This window comes from Daphnia carinata, chromosome 5 (genome assembly GCF_022539665.2).
Source record: "Daphnia carinata strain CSIRO-1 chromosome 5, CSIRO_AGI_Dcar_HiC_V3, whole genome shotgun sequence".
In the NCBI taxonomy this organism is placed as follows: Eukaryota; Metazoa; Arthropoda; class Branchiopoda; order Diplostraca; family Daphniidae; genus Daphnia; species Daphnia carinata.
In genome coordinates, this window is record NC_081335.1 from 1,888,761 (window position 1) to 1,908,657 (window position 19,897).

The 19,897-nt window shown below is 41.2% G+C and overlaps 1 protein-coding gene across 3 annotated transcripts in view; it reads right to left on the reverse strand.

The window, feature by feature from the left end:
* LOC130696774 (homeobox protein abdominal-A homolog) overlaps nucleotides 1–19,027 on the reverse strand; it is a 33,654-nt gene extending 14,627 nt beyond the window's left edge. Inside the window, exons 1-4 of one of the 3 annotated variants that reach the window (XM_059495429.1) lie at nucleotides 18,895–19,027; nucleotides 18,216–18,754; nucleotides 6,006–6,862; nucleotides 5,118–5,165 (exon numbers count right to left, since the gene is read on the reverse strand). In XM_059495429.1, coding sequence (XP_059351412.1) covers nucleotides 5,118–5,165; nucleotides 6,006–6,561 — 604 coding nt within the window. In that variant the 5' untranslated portion in view covers nucleotides 6,562–6,862; nucleotides 18,216–18,754; nucleotides 18,895–19,027. Of the gene's footprint in view, nucleotides 1–5,117; nucleotides 5,166–6,005; nucleotides 6,863–7,128; nucleotides 7,229–7,738; nucleotides 8,031–18,215; nucleotides 18,755–18,894 lie in introns of those variants that run through there. The other 2 variants (XM_059495430.1, XM_059495431.1) reach the window with 2 other exon arrangements.
* Nucleotides 19,028–19,897: the final 870 nt, after the last annotated feature.

The window sequence follows — 19,897 nt, forward strand, 5'->3', positions numbered from 1 at the left end:
ATTTATATTTCTTGATTTGACGTGTGAAATTTGAAATGGAGAATGAAACGCCACCCCCCTTCGGAGAAAAAAATGAAAAAGAACTCCATAGAGCTTGGATGTATAATACAGTTGTTAATTAAGAAATAAATGCACGGCATACACACACACACACAGCGCCTAACCCGTTATACGTGTATCACTATATTTTCTTTGTGAAAGACTTGAGGATAGAAGGGGGTTCTTGGTACCCAAAAAGGAACGTACAAACCACCAACCCGAAAAAAAAAAAAACTAAACGCATTAGTTATAAGCAAAGGGGGGGGGGAGGAAGCCGCAAAAGAAGTCAGAAGCTTCTTGCTTTTCCCATCTATATATATATATATATATATATGAATATATATCTACACAGACAGCGCACAACGAGAGAGTTAGCCTTTTTGGTGTCTGTGTGTCTGTGTGTGCCGGTGTGCGGATAAATGTTACGTTTTCTTACTTACTATACATAGCCCGTGGGATTTTCTTTAAAATTAAGTAGGGAGGTGGGTGGAGGAATTACACGGAAAGCCAAGGAAAGAAAATTACGTCCTGTCAAGCGCTGCCACGCATTTGTTACACGGAAATGCATGTTTATAGCCAACTGCAGCAGCCCAAACCGAAAGAGAGAAAGAAAAAAAAAAAAAGTAGACGCAAGGCCATACAACCAATTGCAGTCAAAGCTCCATTCCTCTCTTTTTCTATTCTTCTCCTCATTCTCATTTCAGCCTTACGATTATTAGTCTATTCCCTTTTCTACGTCAAACTGCGATCGCCACCATTCTACAAGTCATTTCTTTTGCTTCCTTTCGTTTCCGGAGTACCTCCCCAACCCCCACAGTCCAATCGTCTTCATTTCAAAGTTTGTGATGTGCTATTCCTCCCCCGTCCAAAAAAAAAAAAAAAAAAAAAAAAAAAAAAAAAATGCGTGAAAAATCGCAAATCATGTCTTCAAAATTTGAAAAATCGCATCGACTGTGCGAGCCAATTGTGCAGTCTTTTTTTTTTGTTTCTATATACAACGAATGCGTAGCGCGTGAGATTAGTCGGCAAAAAACTGCAATCGTAACACTTCCGATTCGCTTTCGTGCGTGTAACAATAACGATGAGCGAGCAATCTATATAAATAATAAAAAAGAAAAAAAAAGGGGGGGAGGCCGCTAGTCCAACCAACAAACTGCGAGACTAAGGTTGTTGGTTGTTAGCGTCGTTTGAGCTTATTATTACCACTACTAAAAGATTGCGAGTTGGGTGGGTAGGAGGGAAGTATTGGCGAGTTATACGAGCAAAGAGTCGAACGTACGACAACATGAACAAAAAAAAAACGGACCAAAAAAAGAACGTCCCCCCTCTTGTGTATATGGCCAAACATCAGGTATGGGAAGGGGGGGGGGACCGGTGAGGAATCAAGTAGCCATCAAAAACGGGGCATGATGGCCCTCTTAGGCCAATAACAGGCAGCCGTATATACTCTATTTCTAGCAAGCAAAAAAAAAAAAAAAAAAAAAAAAAGAAAAACGCACATACGTATGGCACATATAGACGATGGAAACACGTCGTCACATAAGCCTGCCCGTTTCGCCCCTTCCTTATCTACGTGCGTTCTTTTCCTTCCTCCATATATTTGGATATAGTATGCCATACGCTATAACATAACAGCTATAGCGTATATACACACATTTGCCCTTTTGCCGTCCACAACGGCCCTGTAGAAATGCTCGATTTCTTTCCGTTTTTTTTATTAGTATTACAGCGGCTATGTACCGTCTAAACACATATGACCTTAAAAAAAAAAAGTGTTATGTTGTTGTTGTCATTTTGTGTGTGTGTGTGTGTGTGAGGAGAGAACAGAATCCCCATATAAAAAAAGCAAATTTCGGGGGAATACCTTTTTCTTTTACACGAGTTTATTTTTTATTTTCATTTTGAAAAAAAAAAATGGACGTTCTTTTCTCGTTTAAGAGCTACGCGTTATTATTTTAGATGGAAATTGTCTGTTAAAAAACATTTTTTTCCCCTCCCAAGCGGTGCTCCCGTATATAGTCCAGCACCTATTCCGCTGTGCCTTTAACGTGTGTGTCCATCTCTCTTTTGCATGGCCCCCATCTCCCCGCTTTTCCTCGAATTATTAGATATCGCTTTTACGACGCGCAAAGGTTTTTTTTCCCTCAACATTTATGCGCTGAACGCGAGCGCTAGACGATCAAGAAACAACTCACGAAAGCGAAGCCTGAATCTGACAAAAATATAGATAGAAAGGACCCTTCAGTCTTCGTAGTCGTCTTTTTTGAGTGTGTGTGTGTGTGTGTGTGCTCTTTCGGGTCATAATCGCTTTAGACAAAGTTTAACAACCCTGCCGTTTTTCTCTCTCCGTTTTCCTTTTTTTTTATGATTGATCATTTTTATACACTTTTCGGTACGTGCGCTGCTATGGCAAACGAACCCAACGTCGATAAATTTCAATTCTGTGTGTGTGTATGTGTGTGTGTGAAAAACTCGTAGGCGATTTAACGCGGGCTATTTGAAAGGTGGGCATTATACGACCTGGGCAAACACACAAGGAACAGATCCCTAACAGAATTCAGAGAGAAAACGAGGTGCTTTATCCGTCTTTTAAAAAGATGAAGATGGGCACGTTTTTTGTTTTGTTTTTTATTTTGGAAGCAGAGCGCAAAAAAATTGTGAGCCCATCAACTTTATTTCGGAGTAAACAAACAATTTGGAATTCAACGGTAATAACATCTAGTTCTGTAAAGGGATTCCCCGCCCTAGTTTTTACACCCTACTGCAATATCTAAAAAAAAACAAAAAAAACTTTCGTTTCTTCAATTCTTCCTTTTTTTTTTTTTTTGTTCTTTTTGTGGTTCTGGTCTTAATTTCTCCTCAGGTGGAGCAAAAAAAGCGACAAAAAAAAAAAGGAAGGGAAACCAATTTTTTTTTTTTAGTTTTTATTTCGATTTCTCCGTTACGAATCGTTATGTTTCTCTCTCTCTCTCTTTGTCGACGACAATTTTCCCGTGACAAAGAAAAAAAAAATAATGAAATAAAAATCAGACGCCCACACGTGCCATTGCTCACCGCCCATTCGAGAGTGAGAGAGAGAGAGAAAGATGGGAACGAAAATAATAATAAAAATAAAAACCGAGTAAAGCGAAACGATCCTAACCGTTCACTCAGCACTTTCGGTATATTATTTTACTGCAGCCGATCTAATACAATGATTACACACACGCCCGAAAATGCGTGATAAACCAATATATTACAAAGGCCTACAACAACTCAACCCGATTATCGATAGAACAACTTGGACGCACAAGAAAAAAAAAAAAAAAAGAAAAGTAAGAATACAAGTGGCCTAGCGTTATCTTGATTCAAAGATCCAATCAACGCTGTTTCAGGTCGAGATAACAAGTTCTTCCACCATCACACAGAAAGAAAACAAAAAAAAAATTTTAATTTTATTTTTTGTTGGGTTGGCTGGTGAGTTCTACCCACACGCAACAACAGCAAAAAAGAAAGAAGTAACCTTCTCTCATTCTCATCAATTTCAAAGATTACAACAAAAGAATAAGAAGAAGGAAAAAAAAAAGGGAATTTAGTTTTACCATTTTTTTTTTCTTTTTCTTGAGCTTGATTTCGTGTGGCTCACGTGTAGCGACTCTTTAAAAGGCGCCTAAACTCTCTCGGCGCGGCATGATTGAGCCATGATAATTATGCAGGCTATTGTTGGTTGCTGTGAATGCCCAAGTCTTATATATATATATATATATATATACGTACGTACATATATATACCTATATATATAAATTGCTAGCCCTCCAGCGAAACCCCGGGGGCCCCCCCCCCGTCCATTTTCCTTTCTCATTTCTTTTCTCTCTCTTTCCCATTTCTTCGTTCCAGCTCCTTTCTCGACTTGACTACTTGATTTCTTCTTATTCAACACGTACGGCAATCTAGCGAATGACAAGAGACGTGTGTATACACTGTACACGAAATTCATTGGCGCGAGAGGTTGTCTAGCTACCTTTTCATTTAACCCATCCAAACTGCAAGTGCACGGAAAAAGAAGGATTGGTTATGAAGAGAAAAAAAGAAGAAGAAAACTTGCGTGCATTCTTCCTTTTTCTTCTCGTGAACCGTCTTAGTGAGCAGCGAGGATGTGCGTGTAGACCGTTAAAAAAAAACACGGCCTCCTCTTTTATGGTCGATAGAGACGCTGCGCAATGCAGCACAAAAGAGGTAAGGTAAAAAAAAAAAGAAAAAAAAAAAGAAAAAGGGTGGCGGCCATGACAGTGCGTGCTGTGTGTTTCGTGAGCCCACGAGAAGAGCAGAAAGCACACCAGAAAAAGAGCCGGGTCGATAGGCCAAGCCTTTTTGGAATGCGTGGCTCGGCGCCATTTTGTTGGCCGGAGAACGTTCTTCTTCTTCTTCTCCCCCCCCCCTTTTCTCCTCTTTTCTTTTTGTATTATAACATTTCGTTTCTCTCTGCGTTATTCACAGCTCCTCCCCTCACAAACTCCGCCATCTTTCTTTTCGATGATCCCTTTCATCCGACATTCATCTTTTGAATATTCTCCATACAAAAAGGGGGAAAAAAAGCGACAAGAATGAAAAAAAAACGAAACGATGGCGGAAGAAATCCGTCCATCCATTTCAAATGGACTCTGAAAATTTCTGTTAGATCGTCGATCAGGAGCCTTAGACTGCGTGTCCAGCAGTTAAGAATCTCGTCGTTCATTTTTATTTTTGGTTGAAAAAAAAAAAAAATTTGTATATGGAAGGAAGAAGTAACGGATGGCGGGCAGCCGCAATAAGTGGGTCGTTGTCTGACGAAAACAAGAAAAAGAGCTAACACACACACCATCATCGTCTTCTTTACGTATATCTTTAACGCACAAAAAATGGTGCCGTCGAGTCGATACCTATCCATCAGTTTGATGGTGGGAAATGGCGCGCATAACGACAACGACTTCCAAAAATTGTTCGCCGAAAATAAAAACTTGTAGAAAAAAGCGACGCAGGAAAGAAAAAAAAAACGAAACGCAAAACATGACGAGCACAAAAAAAAAGAGGAAGAAGAATAGAATTGAATATTTTCTTACCTGAGCAGATTCCCGCGTGTGAGAAGCCGTCGTGAGAGGCGAAAGAACCTGTTCCATCCATGCCGGTCGCATATGGGAAACCAGCGCAGTGTAGAAATAGAAACGCGAGGAACCGAAAACAGAGCGAGAGATAACAAAACAGAATTAGACATTTTTTGACATTCAAGAGGCACAAAGGAAAAAGCGATAATGAAGACAACAGCGATAACAACAACGGCGCAATCATTGTGCGTTGATGATGTCGCTATGCTTGTCTCCTTTTCCTCCATTTTGAAAATGGTTATTGCGAAAGAAGAAACAAAAAAGAGAAATCGAGACTCTGATTTATATTTTTAAGGCCCTGTGTTTTTTTCTTCAATGCTGGACAAGGAATTATTTAAGTGGCAGGGCCGCACGGTGCGGTGCGCTTTTTAGGCCGACACAAGCTTGTCGTTAGGCCACAGACCGCGCTTGAATCATGGAACACCGTGGAGGATGGAATTGGAAATGCCATTTGCTTTTTTTTTTCTTTTTGGCTGATGGTCAGGTACATGGTAGTCACTTTCATCCATGCCGTTACGTCACAAGAAATGGGAATGGGTGTAATGTAAATGCCTAATGTAATGAGCACTGCGTAAGCGCGACCCATAGACACAGCTGTCGTTCTCATCACCTCCCCCCCCCCCCCCCCGAATACAAAAAAAAGATAGAGATTGGACAAAAAAAAGGTAGATGGTTCAACTGACCACTGCAGGGGGGTCAAAGAGCAAGAAAATAAGTAAGAAAGGGGGCAAAACAGACCGCCATTTTAAACCCAACGCTTCAATTCCTCAAGGAATGTTTCTCTTTTGATTAAATTGAAACAAAAAGGGCAAAGTGGAGAAGAATGGAATAAGAAAAAATAGTCACCGGTGATGGACATCCATGGGTAGCGTGGAATGTCTGGTCCGCCGCCGGACTGAACGCCGGCCAGAGCGCCAAGTCCAGTCGGTGGTCCGCCGTGCGAACAGGCCGACAGCGGATTGTTGGGATCGACGCCGGCAGCCGCTGCAGCCGCGGCCGCTGCGGCTCCTCCCGCGCTGGCCGCTTGGTAGAAATTGGCGGCCGCCGCTTGGGCCATACTGGCCGCTGCCGCTCCGGCGACTCCGTTCTGATGCGCCGCACCCAGTGAATAGTTGACCATGGCCTCGGCCATGGATGCCGCCGCTGCCGCGCTCCCAGTGTATCGACACTGCTTGTCTGCCGCTGCGGCCGCCGTAGCCGCCGCCGCCGATTCGGCCGCATTGGCCAATGCGTTCGAGTATCCGGCCACGCCGGGAAAGCCGCTCTGGCCCATCGCCGAGACGTACGGGTACATTCGAGCGTGTTGCGATGAGTAGCTGGAACCTCCGGCGGCGACGGCGGCCGCGCCCGCCGCCTCCGCTTGGTATTTGGTCAGCATGCTGTCCAAAAACTTGGAGCTCATTATGGCCGTCGGATCAATTTTCGTAGCTGGTTTGGGAGGTAGTGGACACGACTGCGTCCACGACCGAAACGTTGAAGGGTTTCAAAAAAATGTGAACAACCAAAACGCCTCCAAAACTTGAACCAGCAAAAGCACCACCGGCACCCCCAACGCGAAAACTGAAACTGGGGGCGAACGCGAATGAAAACGGCGAAACTCAGAAGACTCGAACAACAATCAACAAACTGGGATCGAATATTCTTTGAAATTCGATGACGTCCTCAATATGTAATCACACTTTGTTCAGGTCCTCTTGAGCTACCTAAACGAAAGTCAAATAAAAACAGAAAATAAGAAATAGTTATTATCATTTAGCCACAAACAACGTCAGTCACAAATTGAGTCGTTCGGCTTAGGCCTCGACACAAAACAAAATGGACGCCAACTGAAACGTGTTGGGACACGTCCACTAGGCAACACACACGAACCAATTACACCCCCCTCCCTCTCCCCAAAAAAACCTTGCATTGAACAAACAAATTGCCAGTTGCAAATTTAAAAAATGATAAATGGCGAAGATAGACCGACCTCTCGTTTTACACAATCCCCACAAATGACACACAGCAACATACACGCGGGACACACCGAGACAAGAGTCGGAGGGCTAACTGAAAACGGCTAACAGTCGACCATGGAGGCAAACATGCAAGGACACGAACACAAACAAAAGAGAAACGAGGTGGCGCTGAACGCAGCGGCGGCCGAATTCTCAAGAAATGAAGGGACCCTTCTTTTTGCTTCGTGCACACACATGCTGCATGGAGTGAAAATGTATAGGCCTAAATAAAAAAAGGCCGTCGGCTTCACCATGGAATCGAAGGTTACGCTCTTTAGCGTTTTAACCCCAACGACTGACACGACCGAAAAATGGCGCACTCGGTGCCAAAAACGAATGTAACAAACAACGTCAAAACATTTCAAAACAAATCCTTTAACTGAAAACTTTGTTCGACGATTGTTACTGGAAACTATTTTAAATCCTTTCATCAGATTTTCCTGCGATTGGGTTGATTTAAATCGTCGAAATGGCGTCGAATAAACACAACGAAAAAAAAAACGCAGAGGTTGAGATTATGGCTACACTATGAAAAAATGTTGATTGCAATCCACGTGTGAAGGTTGGAGGAGAATTTCTTACTTTTCACGTCGCGATGCGGCGGCGTAACGTTGGGTTGCGGCGTGTTGCGTCGGCGGTCGGCGACGGTGTATATAGGTGTACGTCTATAACTCGTTAGATTACCACGGTCGATTCGGCGGATGTGCGCGGCGTATAGCGTGTGTATGGGCACTAGTCTGTGTGTGTATGTGCAGTCGGCGTTAGTGGGGGGTGCCACAGAGCAAAGGCGAGATAAGACACGCGGACGCAAGGGGGCCAGACCGCCGCTGCTCTGGTAAATAAGACAAGCCAATGGTGGGACAGGTAGAGGCCCTTCAGCACCACCCACCCACCATTCTCTCTCCCACTCTTCTACGGCCTCCCATAAGGACATTACTCCTCCCCCCGAAACGCACGGCGCAGATGCCGAAAGGCCATCCCATCCGATGGGATAGAAGGTAGGGTTAGGACTAGGGGGGGGGGAGAGGAGAAGCGGAGGGGCGAGACAACAATGGCCGCCGATGATGCGGCGCCACCACATCATAAAAAAGGGGAAAAAGGAATAAAAAAATACAAAAAAAAGGGAAAAAGAAGACGAAAAAGGAGTCAATAAAATCTGGCAACAACGGCGATGGCGGCCATCTTGCCAAGGCGAGTAGGACTGAGTTCGAGGTTTCTACCGCTATACGCAACTGGCGCCTGAGTCTTGCCTTACCGCGAGACATCTAGCGTTCAACTTTACTACTATTGTCGGAGCAGAAGAATTTTTAAACAAACCGCTCGTAAAAAGGTGAATTGCTCTCCGCCCACTTTTTCTTTCAAGAATCGATGAAACAAAACGAAAAGTTGGACGATAATCGATCTCTAAGCTGACGGAAAGAAGATCCCGCCCACTGAAAACCAAAACACCCTTTTTCCTTTCTACCAGGATACGCTGTTAAAAGCGAGGAATTAAAGATGAGTGTCAAAATCAAATCAAAAAGCGCCTGAAAAAAAATTAAGTGCCCAATGAAAGTTAATGACAACTTAAAGAAATAAAAGAACACCTCCTTAACCTGCCGGCCCCTCATAACGCAGCCGGTGTTTGTATATTTTTCTTTTTATTAGGTAGTAGTAGTGTTAGTACGTGTTCGGAATCGACTTTAGAGAAACTTGAGACATTACGACAGAAATTAAAAGCTCATTAATGACCCAATCTCTTTAAAGAGCGTTTGACCAAGTTCATTTGCGTAACACCAGGCGAGATGTAAAAGAAACTGGGGTTATCCGACGCAAATAATAATAGCAAAGACACCCGTATCTTCCCATCGTGAAATGTTTTATGCTCCTGTTCCATTCCACTCTAATTCCTTTACATTTTATTGGCAAAAAAAAATGTGGGGAATTCTTTTGGTTTTTTCTTTTCAAACTCTGTTGAACACAACCGTTACTATTTCACCTTGAAGTCATGTGTAGTATGTGTGTCGTTATTTAGTGCTGCCATGTGATATTAGACACTGGTATCCTAACGAAAGATCTACTATTTCCTGACGGCTGGTGGTATTATTCTCGTTTTTATATAATATCAAAAGTAAAGTTGCCCGTGAGTTTTTTAAGCGCAACCGAGGAAGAAACAAAAAACAAAGGAAAAAAAAACCCAAACCAAGGCCTTCACGTCCTTCTTCTCACATCACACATTAAAGACATAAACATCCTTATTTTCGTTTTCGACTCGCTTTTATAACGCAACAATAATACAACAATACATTTGAGATATTACTTCTAGAGTTATACTACGTTTAAATAGGACGTAATCATCATTTTCTTTCTGATGTATAATTCCTGCTTTCCGTTGTTTTGTTACCGTTCGTCTCCTTTTTGTGTCCATTTGTTGCAGCTTTTTTTTTTCCCATCGTAGACGCCGACGACGCTCAAGTGAACGAAAAATTTCCTGACGCAGTCGTCGACCATTTTTTTTCTTTTTTTTTGGGGGGGGGGGGACTCTTCCATTCTTTCCTTCTCTCTCTTTTTTTTTTTTATTTCGTGACTTGATTTACTTTTTTGGCTCTCGACGTACAAACATAGCGAAGGCTCAAGTGTCGCGTAACACGCCATAGCCGTCGTGATGAGAGCCGTTAAAACCATAAAACGAGGCGAAAAAAAAAGAAATGAGAAACAGAAAACTGTACAAAAACTAAATCTATTTAGTCTATATAAAGCTGCATTGGCACCAAGCAAAACAAAAAAATAAAAATAAATATGGGCTGGCCCGACAAGTGCTGCCACCCGCACGACTAGCGGAGAAGAGTTGAACTATCTGCGAGCGTCACGTCATTTGTTTAGGAGAAGAAAGGGCCATCGGGAGAGAGCCCCACCCAGACAGCCGGACGGACCTTGGGAGTGAAATAAGTGGGGAGAGAGAGGCCTTCCCCTATCAACCAATCAAACACATACGCGCAGCACAGGCACGGTTTATACCCTTTAGCTATCTCTAATATAAACAACAAGCAGCAACTTTTACTAGTTGTAAGTTATTAACTTTATATCCCGAGACAAGGAGGGAGGGAGTAATACGTACGCACGTATACACAAGCTCGAAGAGTTTAAAAAAAAAAAAAGAGAGAGGAAAGATAAAGGGGGCGACAACCAAACACCACAATTTCTTTTTCCCGACTTATTTCCTCTCTTTTGATGCGCCGCAAAAGGTATACACCACCACCCAATAATTATCAACCTTTTCACCAATGATCGAAATTCCCAGATGGTGTACATACTTGGAATATAAATAGGAAGAAAATAAGGTGCGCCAATGGTGATTTGCTGTCGTTCCTTTCCGCTGCGCTAGCTCGATCGTAAAAATATATGAAAAAATGAGAGGAAGAAGCATATGTATAGTTAACTTACACACACACACACGCAGGGGAGAGAGAGAGAAACCATCACGAAAAGACGAGCTCGATTAAAGAAGAATGACCAATTATACTCCATCATCGAAACGCGCCAGCGTCATGATGAAACTCGTTTCTTTCTTCTTGTCTCTCCACCATCGGATCGAAACGCATCATCGTCACAAGATATGGATAGAAAAAAAAAGAAGAGAACCTTCGCGTTCTCTTGTAGATTCGCAGCCCCTGCGAATCAGCGTCCATTTTCATGTGTTGATCAGACTGGGCGATAACGAACTCCCTTTTTTTTTCCCCTTCACGTATCACATTCTTAATCATAATAATCAAATCCGTTTTTTTTTTCTTCTTCTTTTTCTTTATGCCACAGGACACGGAAAAAAAAAGAAGAGAAAAGGCACACACATTACTGTCGGAATGCGTTTCGTCTCGCAGCAGCGGCGGAGCACCTGCGAAAACGAGCCTTGATGATGCGGTGCGTTTCGACCTAACGGGTTATAATCGCGGAGCCTATCTTTTGTCTTTTTTTTTTGCGGCCAACGTTTCTACCTGCCATCCGCAATGGTAATGTACAGTTAGACCACGTATATTATTAGTTATTACATTTTTCGTCTCCCATCACCATTCGTAAGAATTATTCCGAATTAAGTTAAGGAGAATTTGGTTTTTTCTTAGATAGAACGTTGTTCAAGACTTGAGCTAAAACCAGCAGACAAAGAGGTCAAAGTGCAAAAACCTGGGCCTAAAATTCTAGGCCTAAAAAAGTTGCCGAATTACTGCGCAAAAATAATGTGTAATAAATGTGTTAGGTTTGTAGGCCTAGCTGATTAGAACAATTGCAACGGACAGGAGAAGGAAAGGTGAGGATGTTGGGACTGGCAAGAAAAATCATTACTTTAGTTATGGACGGTATTAGATGTCCATAACGATGGGTGTTTAATGCATCGTCAAAAAAAAAAAAAAAAAAAAGAAGAGTGAGAAGGAGAAAAAGAAAACAACTCACAAAAGTCAAAGGCATTTTGTAGTTGACACGATACAAAGTGATTTCTTCTTCTAAAAATGTTATTATACCGGGCCATCATCCTCTCTCTCTCTCTCTCTCTCTTTCTTGCACCCACCCAAAACAACGCAAAAAAAATAATAAAACATATCCTAAATGGTCGGTTTGATCGTTAATCTCTTCCACGAAACGTGCGTGTCTGCTTGTTTGCAGCCACGTTATATAGGCCTATGAAGTTGGCAATGAAAAAAACACATTAGTTTTTTTTTTAACGTTAAATACTTTTCTATTTTTGCGCGCGCGCGCAATTCAAAACTTTATCTCAAGTGGCTTCTAACTTGCGGCAATTTCGTCGGCTATCGAAAGTTTTGATTTTCGTCGTTTAAAAAAGAAAAAAAAAAGAAGTCGCATTTCTTTTTTTTTTTTTCAAAGGGAAAAAAAAAGATAGCGCTCTAACTTAACACAATGACTAGTAGTAATAGTAATGTTACGTAGTGAATTCATTGTGTGATGAAGAAATAAAAACGTTTTCTTCATTTCCCTCCCTTTCCTTATTTTTTTTTTTACAATGTTATCATCCCATTATATATAAGGATGTCGCCCGATGTGATATAGGCCTATATAATACTTTATAGAGTCCTATTATGTTCGGGGTAATAAAAAATAATAAAATAAAAATTTAGTGAGTAGTTGTCGAAAAGAAGAAAGAAGAAGAAAAAGAAAAACACTTATTGAACAAAAAAAACAACATAGTTCGATTGGAATTCAAACTCAATGGAATGATAATGGGCTGCTATATAAATACGATGACGACTTCTTGTGTGTTTGTGTGTGACTGTGCAGAGGCTCTCGGTCGCTGCAGTCAGAATAAGAGAAGGGAAGAAATGTATAACAAAAAGTATGTATATATATATATATATATACAAATAAACGTGACGCACCTGTTTATATGGCCGCACTATTAGTGCTATATCCGGGGAGCTACTATCGTGCTATATACTACTAATGTAAAAAAAAAACGGGAGGGGAACAGAGAGAGAGAGACCCATTGTGGCTTTTCATTTTAATGTGCGCAAACTGCAATAAAACTGATCCGAATAGGTGTAATTCGATGTTTTGTTTTTGTACAAGTTTACGCGCTTATAGAGCCTCGTTAAAATGTATAAAAAACGGCTTCTCGACGCCGACACTCTTTGAGAAAAAACAAAAACTGAGCGCTGCCGTGTTTCCCTATGCACACACCGCCCTACGTTGTAAAAACAAGAGAAGCTACTTCTTTTCCCCATTTTCGCTCTTTTGCCTCCATCAGTAAAAACAAAAACAAAAAAATACTGACCGAATGAAATCACCGGCATGTTTTTAAACTTGGCCGTCCCGTGTTCCCGCAATCATCATATAGAGTTATAATAAACACTGGCACAAGCCGCCAGTTCTCCTTAAATTTTTTTTTCGGCCGTGACTCGGGCAATATTTTTCTTTCTCAATTTTTTTTTTTAAACTTTACAATTTTTGAAGAAAAAAAAAAAGAAATTAAACTAAAATTTAAATCCCATATTTCTCTGCGCTACGCAAGCCACACGGCTACAAAAAAAAAAAAACGCTACTGTGCTATTTTTTTTTTTTTCGCTTTGAAAAGAAATCCTTCGACTTTAAAGAGAAAAAGGCGTCAATTTAAGTGCTAGTCGATGATTTACGAACTTTTCAGGCGGGCGGCAGCGTTCGAACGCCGAGTTGGGGGAGCCCGGAACACGGGGGGAGCGCATTTAAGAGTTAAAGAACAAAAAAGAAAGGGAAAAAAAAAAAAAAATAATAAATAAACTAAGCTATTTCTCTCTTTTCTATATCCGCAGCCGAGGCAGCAGCGGTGGTGGTGTACAGGTTAACGCTGACGAAATCACCCTTAAAAGTCTCGAACGGCGTTCGTCAGTCCTTGTAAATGGGGCTATCAAAAGGCAAATAAAATGAGACGCGGCAGAGAGGCACGGGCCGATGATCAGCCGCGAGAAAAGGCAGAAGCGAAACGAAAGTAGAAAAGAGAAAAAAAAAAACAACAAGAAAACCTTCTCGTCCTTGTGATCCCCCAGTCTTTAAAAAGCGGAAGAAGAAAAAAAAAGAGATAAAAAAAAAGGGCGAAGAAAAGGAAGGAAATAAACGTAATGTCATCGCCGCTGCGTGCACAGAAAAAGAAAAAAAAATCCCCACTACCGAAAATGCGTGTGCGTTCTTATTTTCTCTGGCTCGGAAACGAAACGAAGGCAATGCGAGCGCACATTTCTTGTCTTTTCCAGACGGTTTCCCACTCCGCTATATAAGATGGAAAAAGGAAAAAAAAAAAAAAAAAAAAAAGTCTTGTTCTTCGCTCGACTTGATCAGTGCCGACGGGTCCCCGATCCAATTTGCGCCCTTTCTTTGCTCGCTCCCATGTTAGATGAAAATGTGTGTTATATATCCTAGGACCTAGAGAGTACATCCTCCCCCCCCCCCTTTCCATTGCGGAAGGGGGATGGACTGCGCCTCGGAAACGCCGCCATTTTCCTCCCTCCTTATGTTATGCCCCAGAAAAAAAAAATTACATTTCTCATGGGGGGGTTTACATTAGAACGAAAGAAGAAGATAGGATTCTTCTTCTATTTTTTCTTTACCACACACACACACACACAAAAATATTTGAAAGAAGAAACTTGGTGGCGCTTTTTTTTTTGTGAGGTACAGTGCGAGTACTTCACCTCTCCTTGTTGCGTTTGGTGCCCATACAAGCCGAGCTTTCTCATTGGTTACGAGGATGGGACGAATCTCCAGCAAGCCCTTTCTTACACATACAAAAAAAAACCGTCTGGGGGTCCCCCCTCTTGTGTTAGCTGTTGCCTGTCACGAAAGAAAAGCCGGAGCTGCGTAATAACCGAAAAAAAAAAAAAAAAAAACAAGAAACAAAATGATGAGGCCTTTTTTTGCCTAGGGTATTTGACTGGGCCCGCCCGTCTGTGTTGCATTATCTGTCGACATTCCACTCAGTCCGTCAGCGTCGAATCCGAAAATGACCTCGGTCGTGCGCTCGCTCACGAGACGCACAAAATGAGGCCCCACGCAAACACCAACATTTTTTTTTTTTTAAGGGCCACGGCCTCCGTCAAAAAAAAATAAAGAATTTCGTTAAAAAACAGAGAGAGAAAAAAAAAACGAAGCAGATGGGAATGAAAGGACCGTGCGCGGTCGTTTAAGAAAATCTTTTTTGGGTTGGCGCATCGAGGGGGGAATATTGTGAGGTATAACGAGAAGAACAAAAGTGTTGTCAGACACGAAAGGGGGAACAAAAAAAAAAAGACGAATAAAATAAGTGTGTATAAGAAGAAAGAAAAGTGGAGAGGAAAAAAAAAATAGACCTAATCATCATCTACGGTATATTATGTCTACCATCTCCTCTGGCGCATTGGAGAGTGGAAAGAAAAAAAAAGAGACCCTGCATGGCGTTGATTGGCTCCCCGTGAGCTGTTTCGCACGCCGTGTGATGTTGGCCTCCAACACAATTTTTTTTTTTTTTTTCACTTGATATTCCGTTGACGAAGTATCAGAGGGGAGGGAAAAACTGGGTAATGATAACTAAGGTCATCTTTTCTATTCGTGTTAAGAAAAAAAAAATCCGACTTAAACACGAAAAAAAAAAAAAAATGAAAACGGCAGCAGGAAAAGAAGTTGAAAGCAGCAGGAGTCGAGTTTGCTGGCCCCCGAAGAGAGACAGGAACAGCAGTTAGATTAGAGATATAATAGAAAGGCCCTTTTTTTTTTTCTATATAAGATGTCGCTTTGCTTCTTATATCAAGTATAAATACACCACCGCAGCAGCACCAGTTATATATAGGCAATTAGCGTTGAAAGCCTACACGTCGCGACGTTATACGACGCCCTTATTCCACCGCGCGCGCAACGCGACGGGCTGTGCTATAGGCCACTATGCTTAGATTCTCCTAATTTTCTTCCGTTTTCTTTTCTTTCTTTCTCTCTCTCCCTCTCTCTTTTTTTTTTCTATACAAAAAGGGCAAGAAAGAAAAGAAACACGGTACTGATTTACGGTTGTTTCAGAAAAAGAAAAAGAAATACGTACACACAAATCTTGAACGCCGCGCCCGCAGCGCCACACACACAAGTCTCATCAATTTATTTTTTCTTCTTCTTCTTCTTCCTTTCTTCTTTTTCCTTTTTTTTTTTTTTTTATACATTAAACGCTCCGCCCTTTTCGGTCGGGACTAATATGCAAAAGAAAAATGTTTATTCCGTGCGCTAGCCTAGAGAGCCTCTATCTACGCAAGGATATAGAGACAATAGCCATCAGAGGAAAGAAAGGCAGCGGGTTTATTTAATAAATTATCATATTTTTGTGCGCGCCATGGGCCTCTTGTCTCTGCATCCACCATGATGAGAATAAAAGAGGCAACGAACGTTGCCCGTTTTTTTCTTGCTTTTGTGCTGTACGTAATAATTTATAGTAGAAAAATGCTGTAGAAGAACCCGCTAGACCCTCCCATCATCTGTGCGTGCAGCACATTCCCCTCTAGTTTTTCTTCTTCTTCTCCTTCTTCGTTCAATCGCCTTTTTGAATATGTACATCACACACACACACACAAGCCCTTTCTCGCGTGTGGTATTTTTGCCTCTCTTTTGCCCAGCATCTCTGCGCTTCCATCATTGATTAAGCCAACGCTACGGCAATCCGCCTTTTGTTGTCCGGCCTTATCTAACATGGCAGCGTCGTAAACGTAAAGTAGACGAGAAAAAAAGAAAAAAGAACTCTTGCGGGTGATGCACGCAGACTTGTTGCTTGAATAATTCAAGCCCGTCAAGGAAAGAGCCAAACAACCAAGTTAAGGAGAAGAAGAAGAAGAAAAGTGTATACATAATACAACTTGCTCTTTTGGGGGTTTCTCTGATGGACTCTTCTTTTTTTTTTTTTTTCTCCTCCGCCGTGCATAATCATATGGAAATCATCAAGTGCATACTATATATGCCCCGACGTCTAGCACTCACGCATCATCTGGCGTCGTCGTTTTTCGTTTCGTCGGTATATACGAAGCTCAAAAAGTACCGACACGTCACGCTGAAAACAGGCAAAAAAAAACAACAAAACAAGCGGACCCGAGATGAACTTTGGCGTCTGATTGAAATGATGAACTCTCTTGCGTGCGAAACAGAAAAGGATGCACATTCTTAGGGCAACGTCGTAAAACAAAAACACACGACCTAAAAAAAAAATAAACAAGTAGAAGAAAATGACGGGGAAAAAAAAAAATGGGTGGAATAAATAATAACTCTAGGATGATAATTTGATGCACAAGCACTCCCGCACGAGTGCTTGTACATGATGATGATGATACGAAGGAAGAGCTCTTTTTTTTTTTTATTCGATCTAGTCGAGATACACACGAGGCGGAGGACAAATGTTATTTTATACGTTGCAATGTGCCATCAGCAGGGATCTTGTATCATGATGCAAATAGGATTCAAAAAAAAGGAGGGGGGGCGTCGTCAGGCAACTGCGGTAACAAGATATGTCAATCGACGTCGTCGGTGGCGCAGCAGAGTCTTATTATATAGAATATTATGATGATATCTTATAACAGCGAGCAGCTCAGTGCTGCAAGAAGTATAGAGCCATCGTAAACTTCCCCTTTTTTTTTCGGCTACACGCTCAGTCGAGATGAGGAATCTACACGTCCCCTGAGAGACTTTTTTGTACGTGAGTAGAGAAATAAAAAAAACTAAAAAAAAAAAAAAAAAAAAAAAAAAAAAAAAAAAAAAAAAAATGAAAGTAAAAAAAAAAAAAAAAAAGAAAAAGAAATGATGATCGGCATCCCCGAAGAGCCAAAGGTTAGAGAGATATTCTTTGTGCAAAAAGATAATCATCAAGTTCTTGGCGTGTTCAGTTTCAAAATGGCCGCTCTCTGCCATAGGAATGGGGCAAAACTAACCGTATTCAAATTTGACTTAATTCTTAACCTATTTATGAACAAGTGGTAGTTGGAAATGAGAATTCTCTGCTCTTTTTGCTTTTTCATTGTTTCTTCGTCAGCATTAATTAATTAGTCGGTCTGTGGCAGCAACAGAGAAACATTACAATGACTGTAATGTTATAAAATTACACGGACCGGGCCACAGTTTCTACTCCTCCCATGGCCCAATCTAATTAGATTCTTTTTTTGTTTTTCCAACCTTTGAAGCAGCATCAACACACATCACGATTGGACTCGTAAAAACTTCTTTTTCTTTTTTCGTTCGAATTTGTTTTCTGTCTCTTAAACAACCCCCGTTGGCATTCGTTGATCTGACCGAGATGCGGTCACGACACGAACTACTTCCATTTAGGCCTACAAGAAAGACGAAATAGAACTCGACGCAAAAGGAATGAGAAAAGCCGGCGGGTCAACCATCAAAATCTAAAACGCCCTTAATTTTTTTTCTTAGATCTAATGTCCATTCCCGAAAAAATAAATAAATAAATCGGGTAAGAAAACCAAATTCGAAAACGAAGCGAATTAGACTAATCCCGTTCGAAAAGAAAAAAAAAACCGCAAACAAAACAACTCATCAATCAACAAACTAAACTAAACAACAACAACAAAAAAAAAGAAGGGCTATTTTGACTAACCTGTCGCTTAAGATTATTGCTTTCTTGATGGCCAATAATATCTCATCTTCGTCTTGGAAAAAAAAAAAAAAAACAGCAGCAGGTTGTTTTATTTCCTTTCTTTTTTCATCTTCTACACTTGGTAGTTTAGACGGCTGTGTGTGTGTTTTTTCCCGACGACTGTGTGTGCCGTGTTAGGAAAAAGCAAGTTTGTTTTTTTTTCTGGTTTGTGTCGTCCAAAAGTGCCATCACCTCTCGATCCGAATGGGTTGTAACACAAATTTGATGGACCACTCTCAGTCCGCGGCAGCCACTTTTTTTTTTTTTCTTTTCTTCTCCGGTTTGTGTTTGTGGTCCAACTGGTCATTACCGGTCGGAATATGGTCATGAGGGCTACTATAAAATTCGCCATTCATTTTCTTTTCTTCGGTATCGTCACCCTTCTTCATTTCTCGTCATTTGCTTACAGACAAAGCCGACGGGTGCATTGAAGGCCTACACAAGTTGCCGGCCGAGCCGCGTAGGCCTTCGGCTGGGAACAACCGAGCATCAGTTATAATCTGAAACGAAACAAGAACAAAATATTTTTTGTTAAAACAAGTCGACGTGAAAATGAAATAATGCGATGGACACACGAGTCGTAGGACATTTAGATATCGGGGTAAACTACTGTAACTAAAAATATAATAAACATGCCCACCAGTGAGACGGGTCACAAAGTTGACTCGATACAGACGGGGGTAAGTTCAATCACTGACGATTGTGTGTGTGGGAAACGCACGCATTTCAAACAGAAATGCAACGAAAGTAAACACATCGGGAAAAAAACGAAAATGGACACATCAGCACAGAGATACACAAAATTCCGTCACTCGACTCGACTGGCTCTCGTTTTCAAATGATTTCTCAACATCCGTTTTCTCTAGCCATTTTCCATCCGTCTCCAAAATTTTTTTCTTCTTCTTTGTGAGGCTCCAACTTTCCGAACCAAAAAAAAAAAAAAAGAGTTAACCCTTCAAGAACAACGGAAAAAAAAATTCTCTTCAACTTTTATGACTCTTCTCCGGTCCAGTTGGCCTACATATTTTTTTTTTTTTTTGCGTCATTTTTTTTTTTAAGTAACTTTAGGCCTATAGATACCTTCACACAACCCTTCGTTTTATGCTCTTGTCTGTTGCTTTACAACTAGGAAAAAAAAAAAAAAATCCCAGCAAAAAAAAAAAAGGGTTGTGAAAGTTAAGAAGAAAAAAAGATCGGTCGCAATCTTTGACTAGTTTTTTTTTTTTTTCTTACCATCTTCCGGATGGTGAAGAAGAAAAAAAAAAGGGTTATGCCCAGTACGTTATTTTCCCTAGTCACAAGATTGTAGGCCTAACGGTTGTAAAACGGCCGGACAATATGAGAGAGGGGGGTTCAATATAAAAAAAAAAAAACAAAAAAAACTATATGGCGGCCTACAGGTTATACTGGATGGGTCAGTGACCGGTGTAACGTGTGTACTGGATTATATTTGAAGAAGAAAAAAAGAATTTTGTTCCTTTCTCAATTTCAATGTTTTGCTTGAGTTTTGTCGGATTTCAGGCTAGACCTAACCAAGCCTACATGCATATATATACGCAGGTACGGGGATAATGTGGATCTAGCATCTAGATTGACGTTGATTGCCGTCTAGTGCGTCAAGACGATCCGTGTTGTTTGCCGTT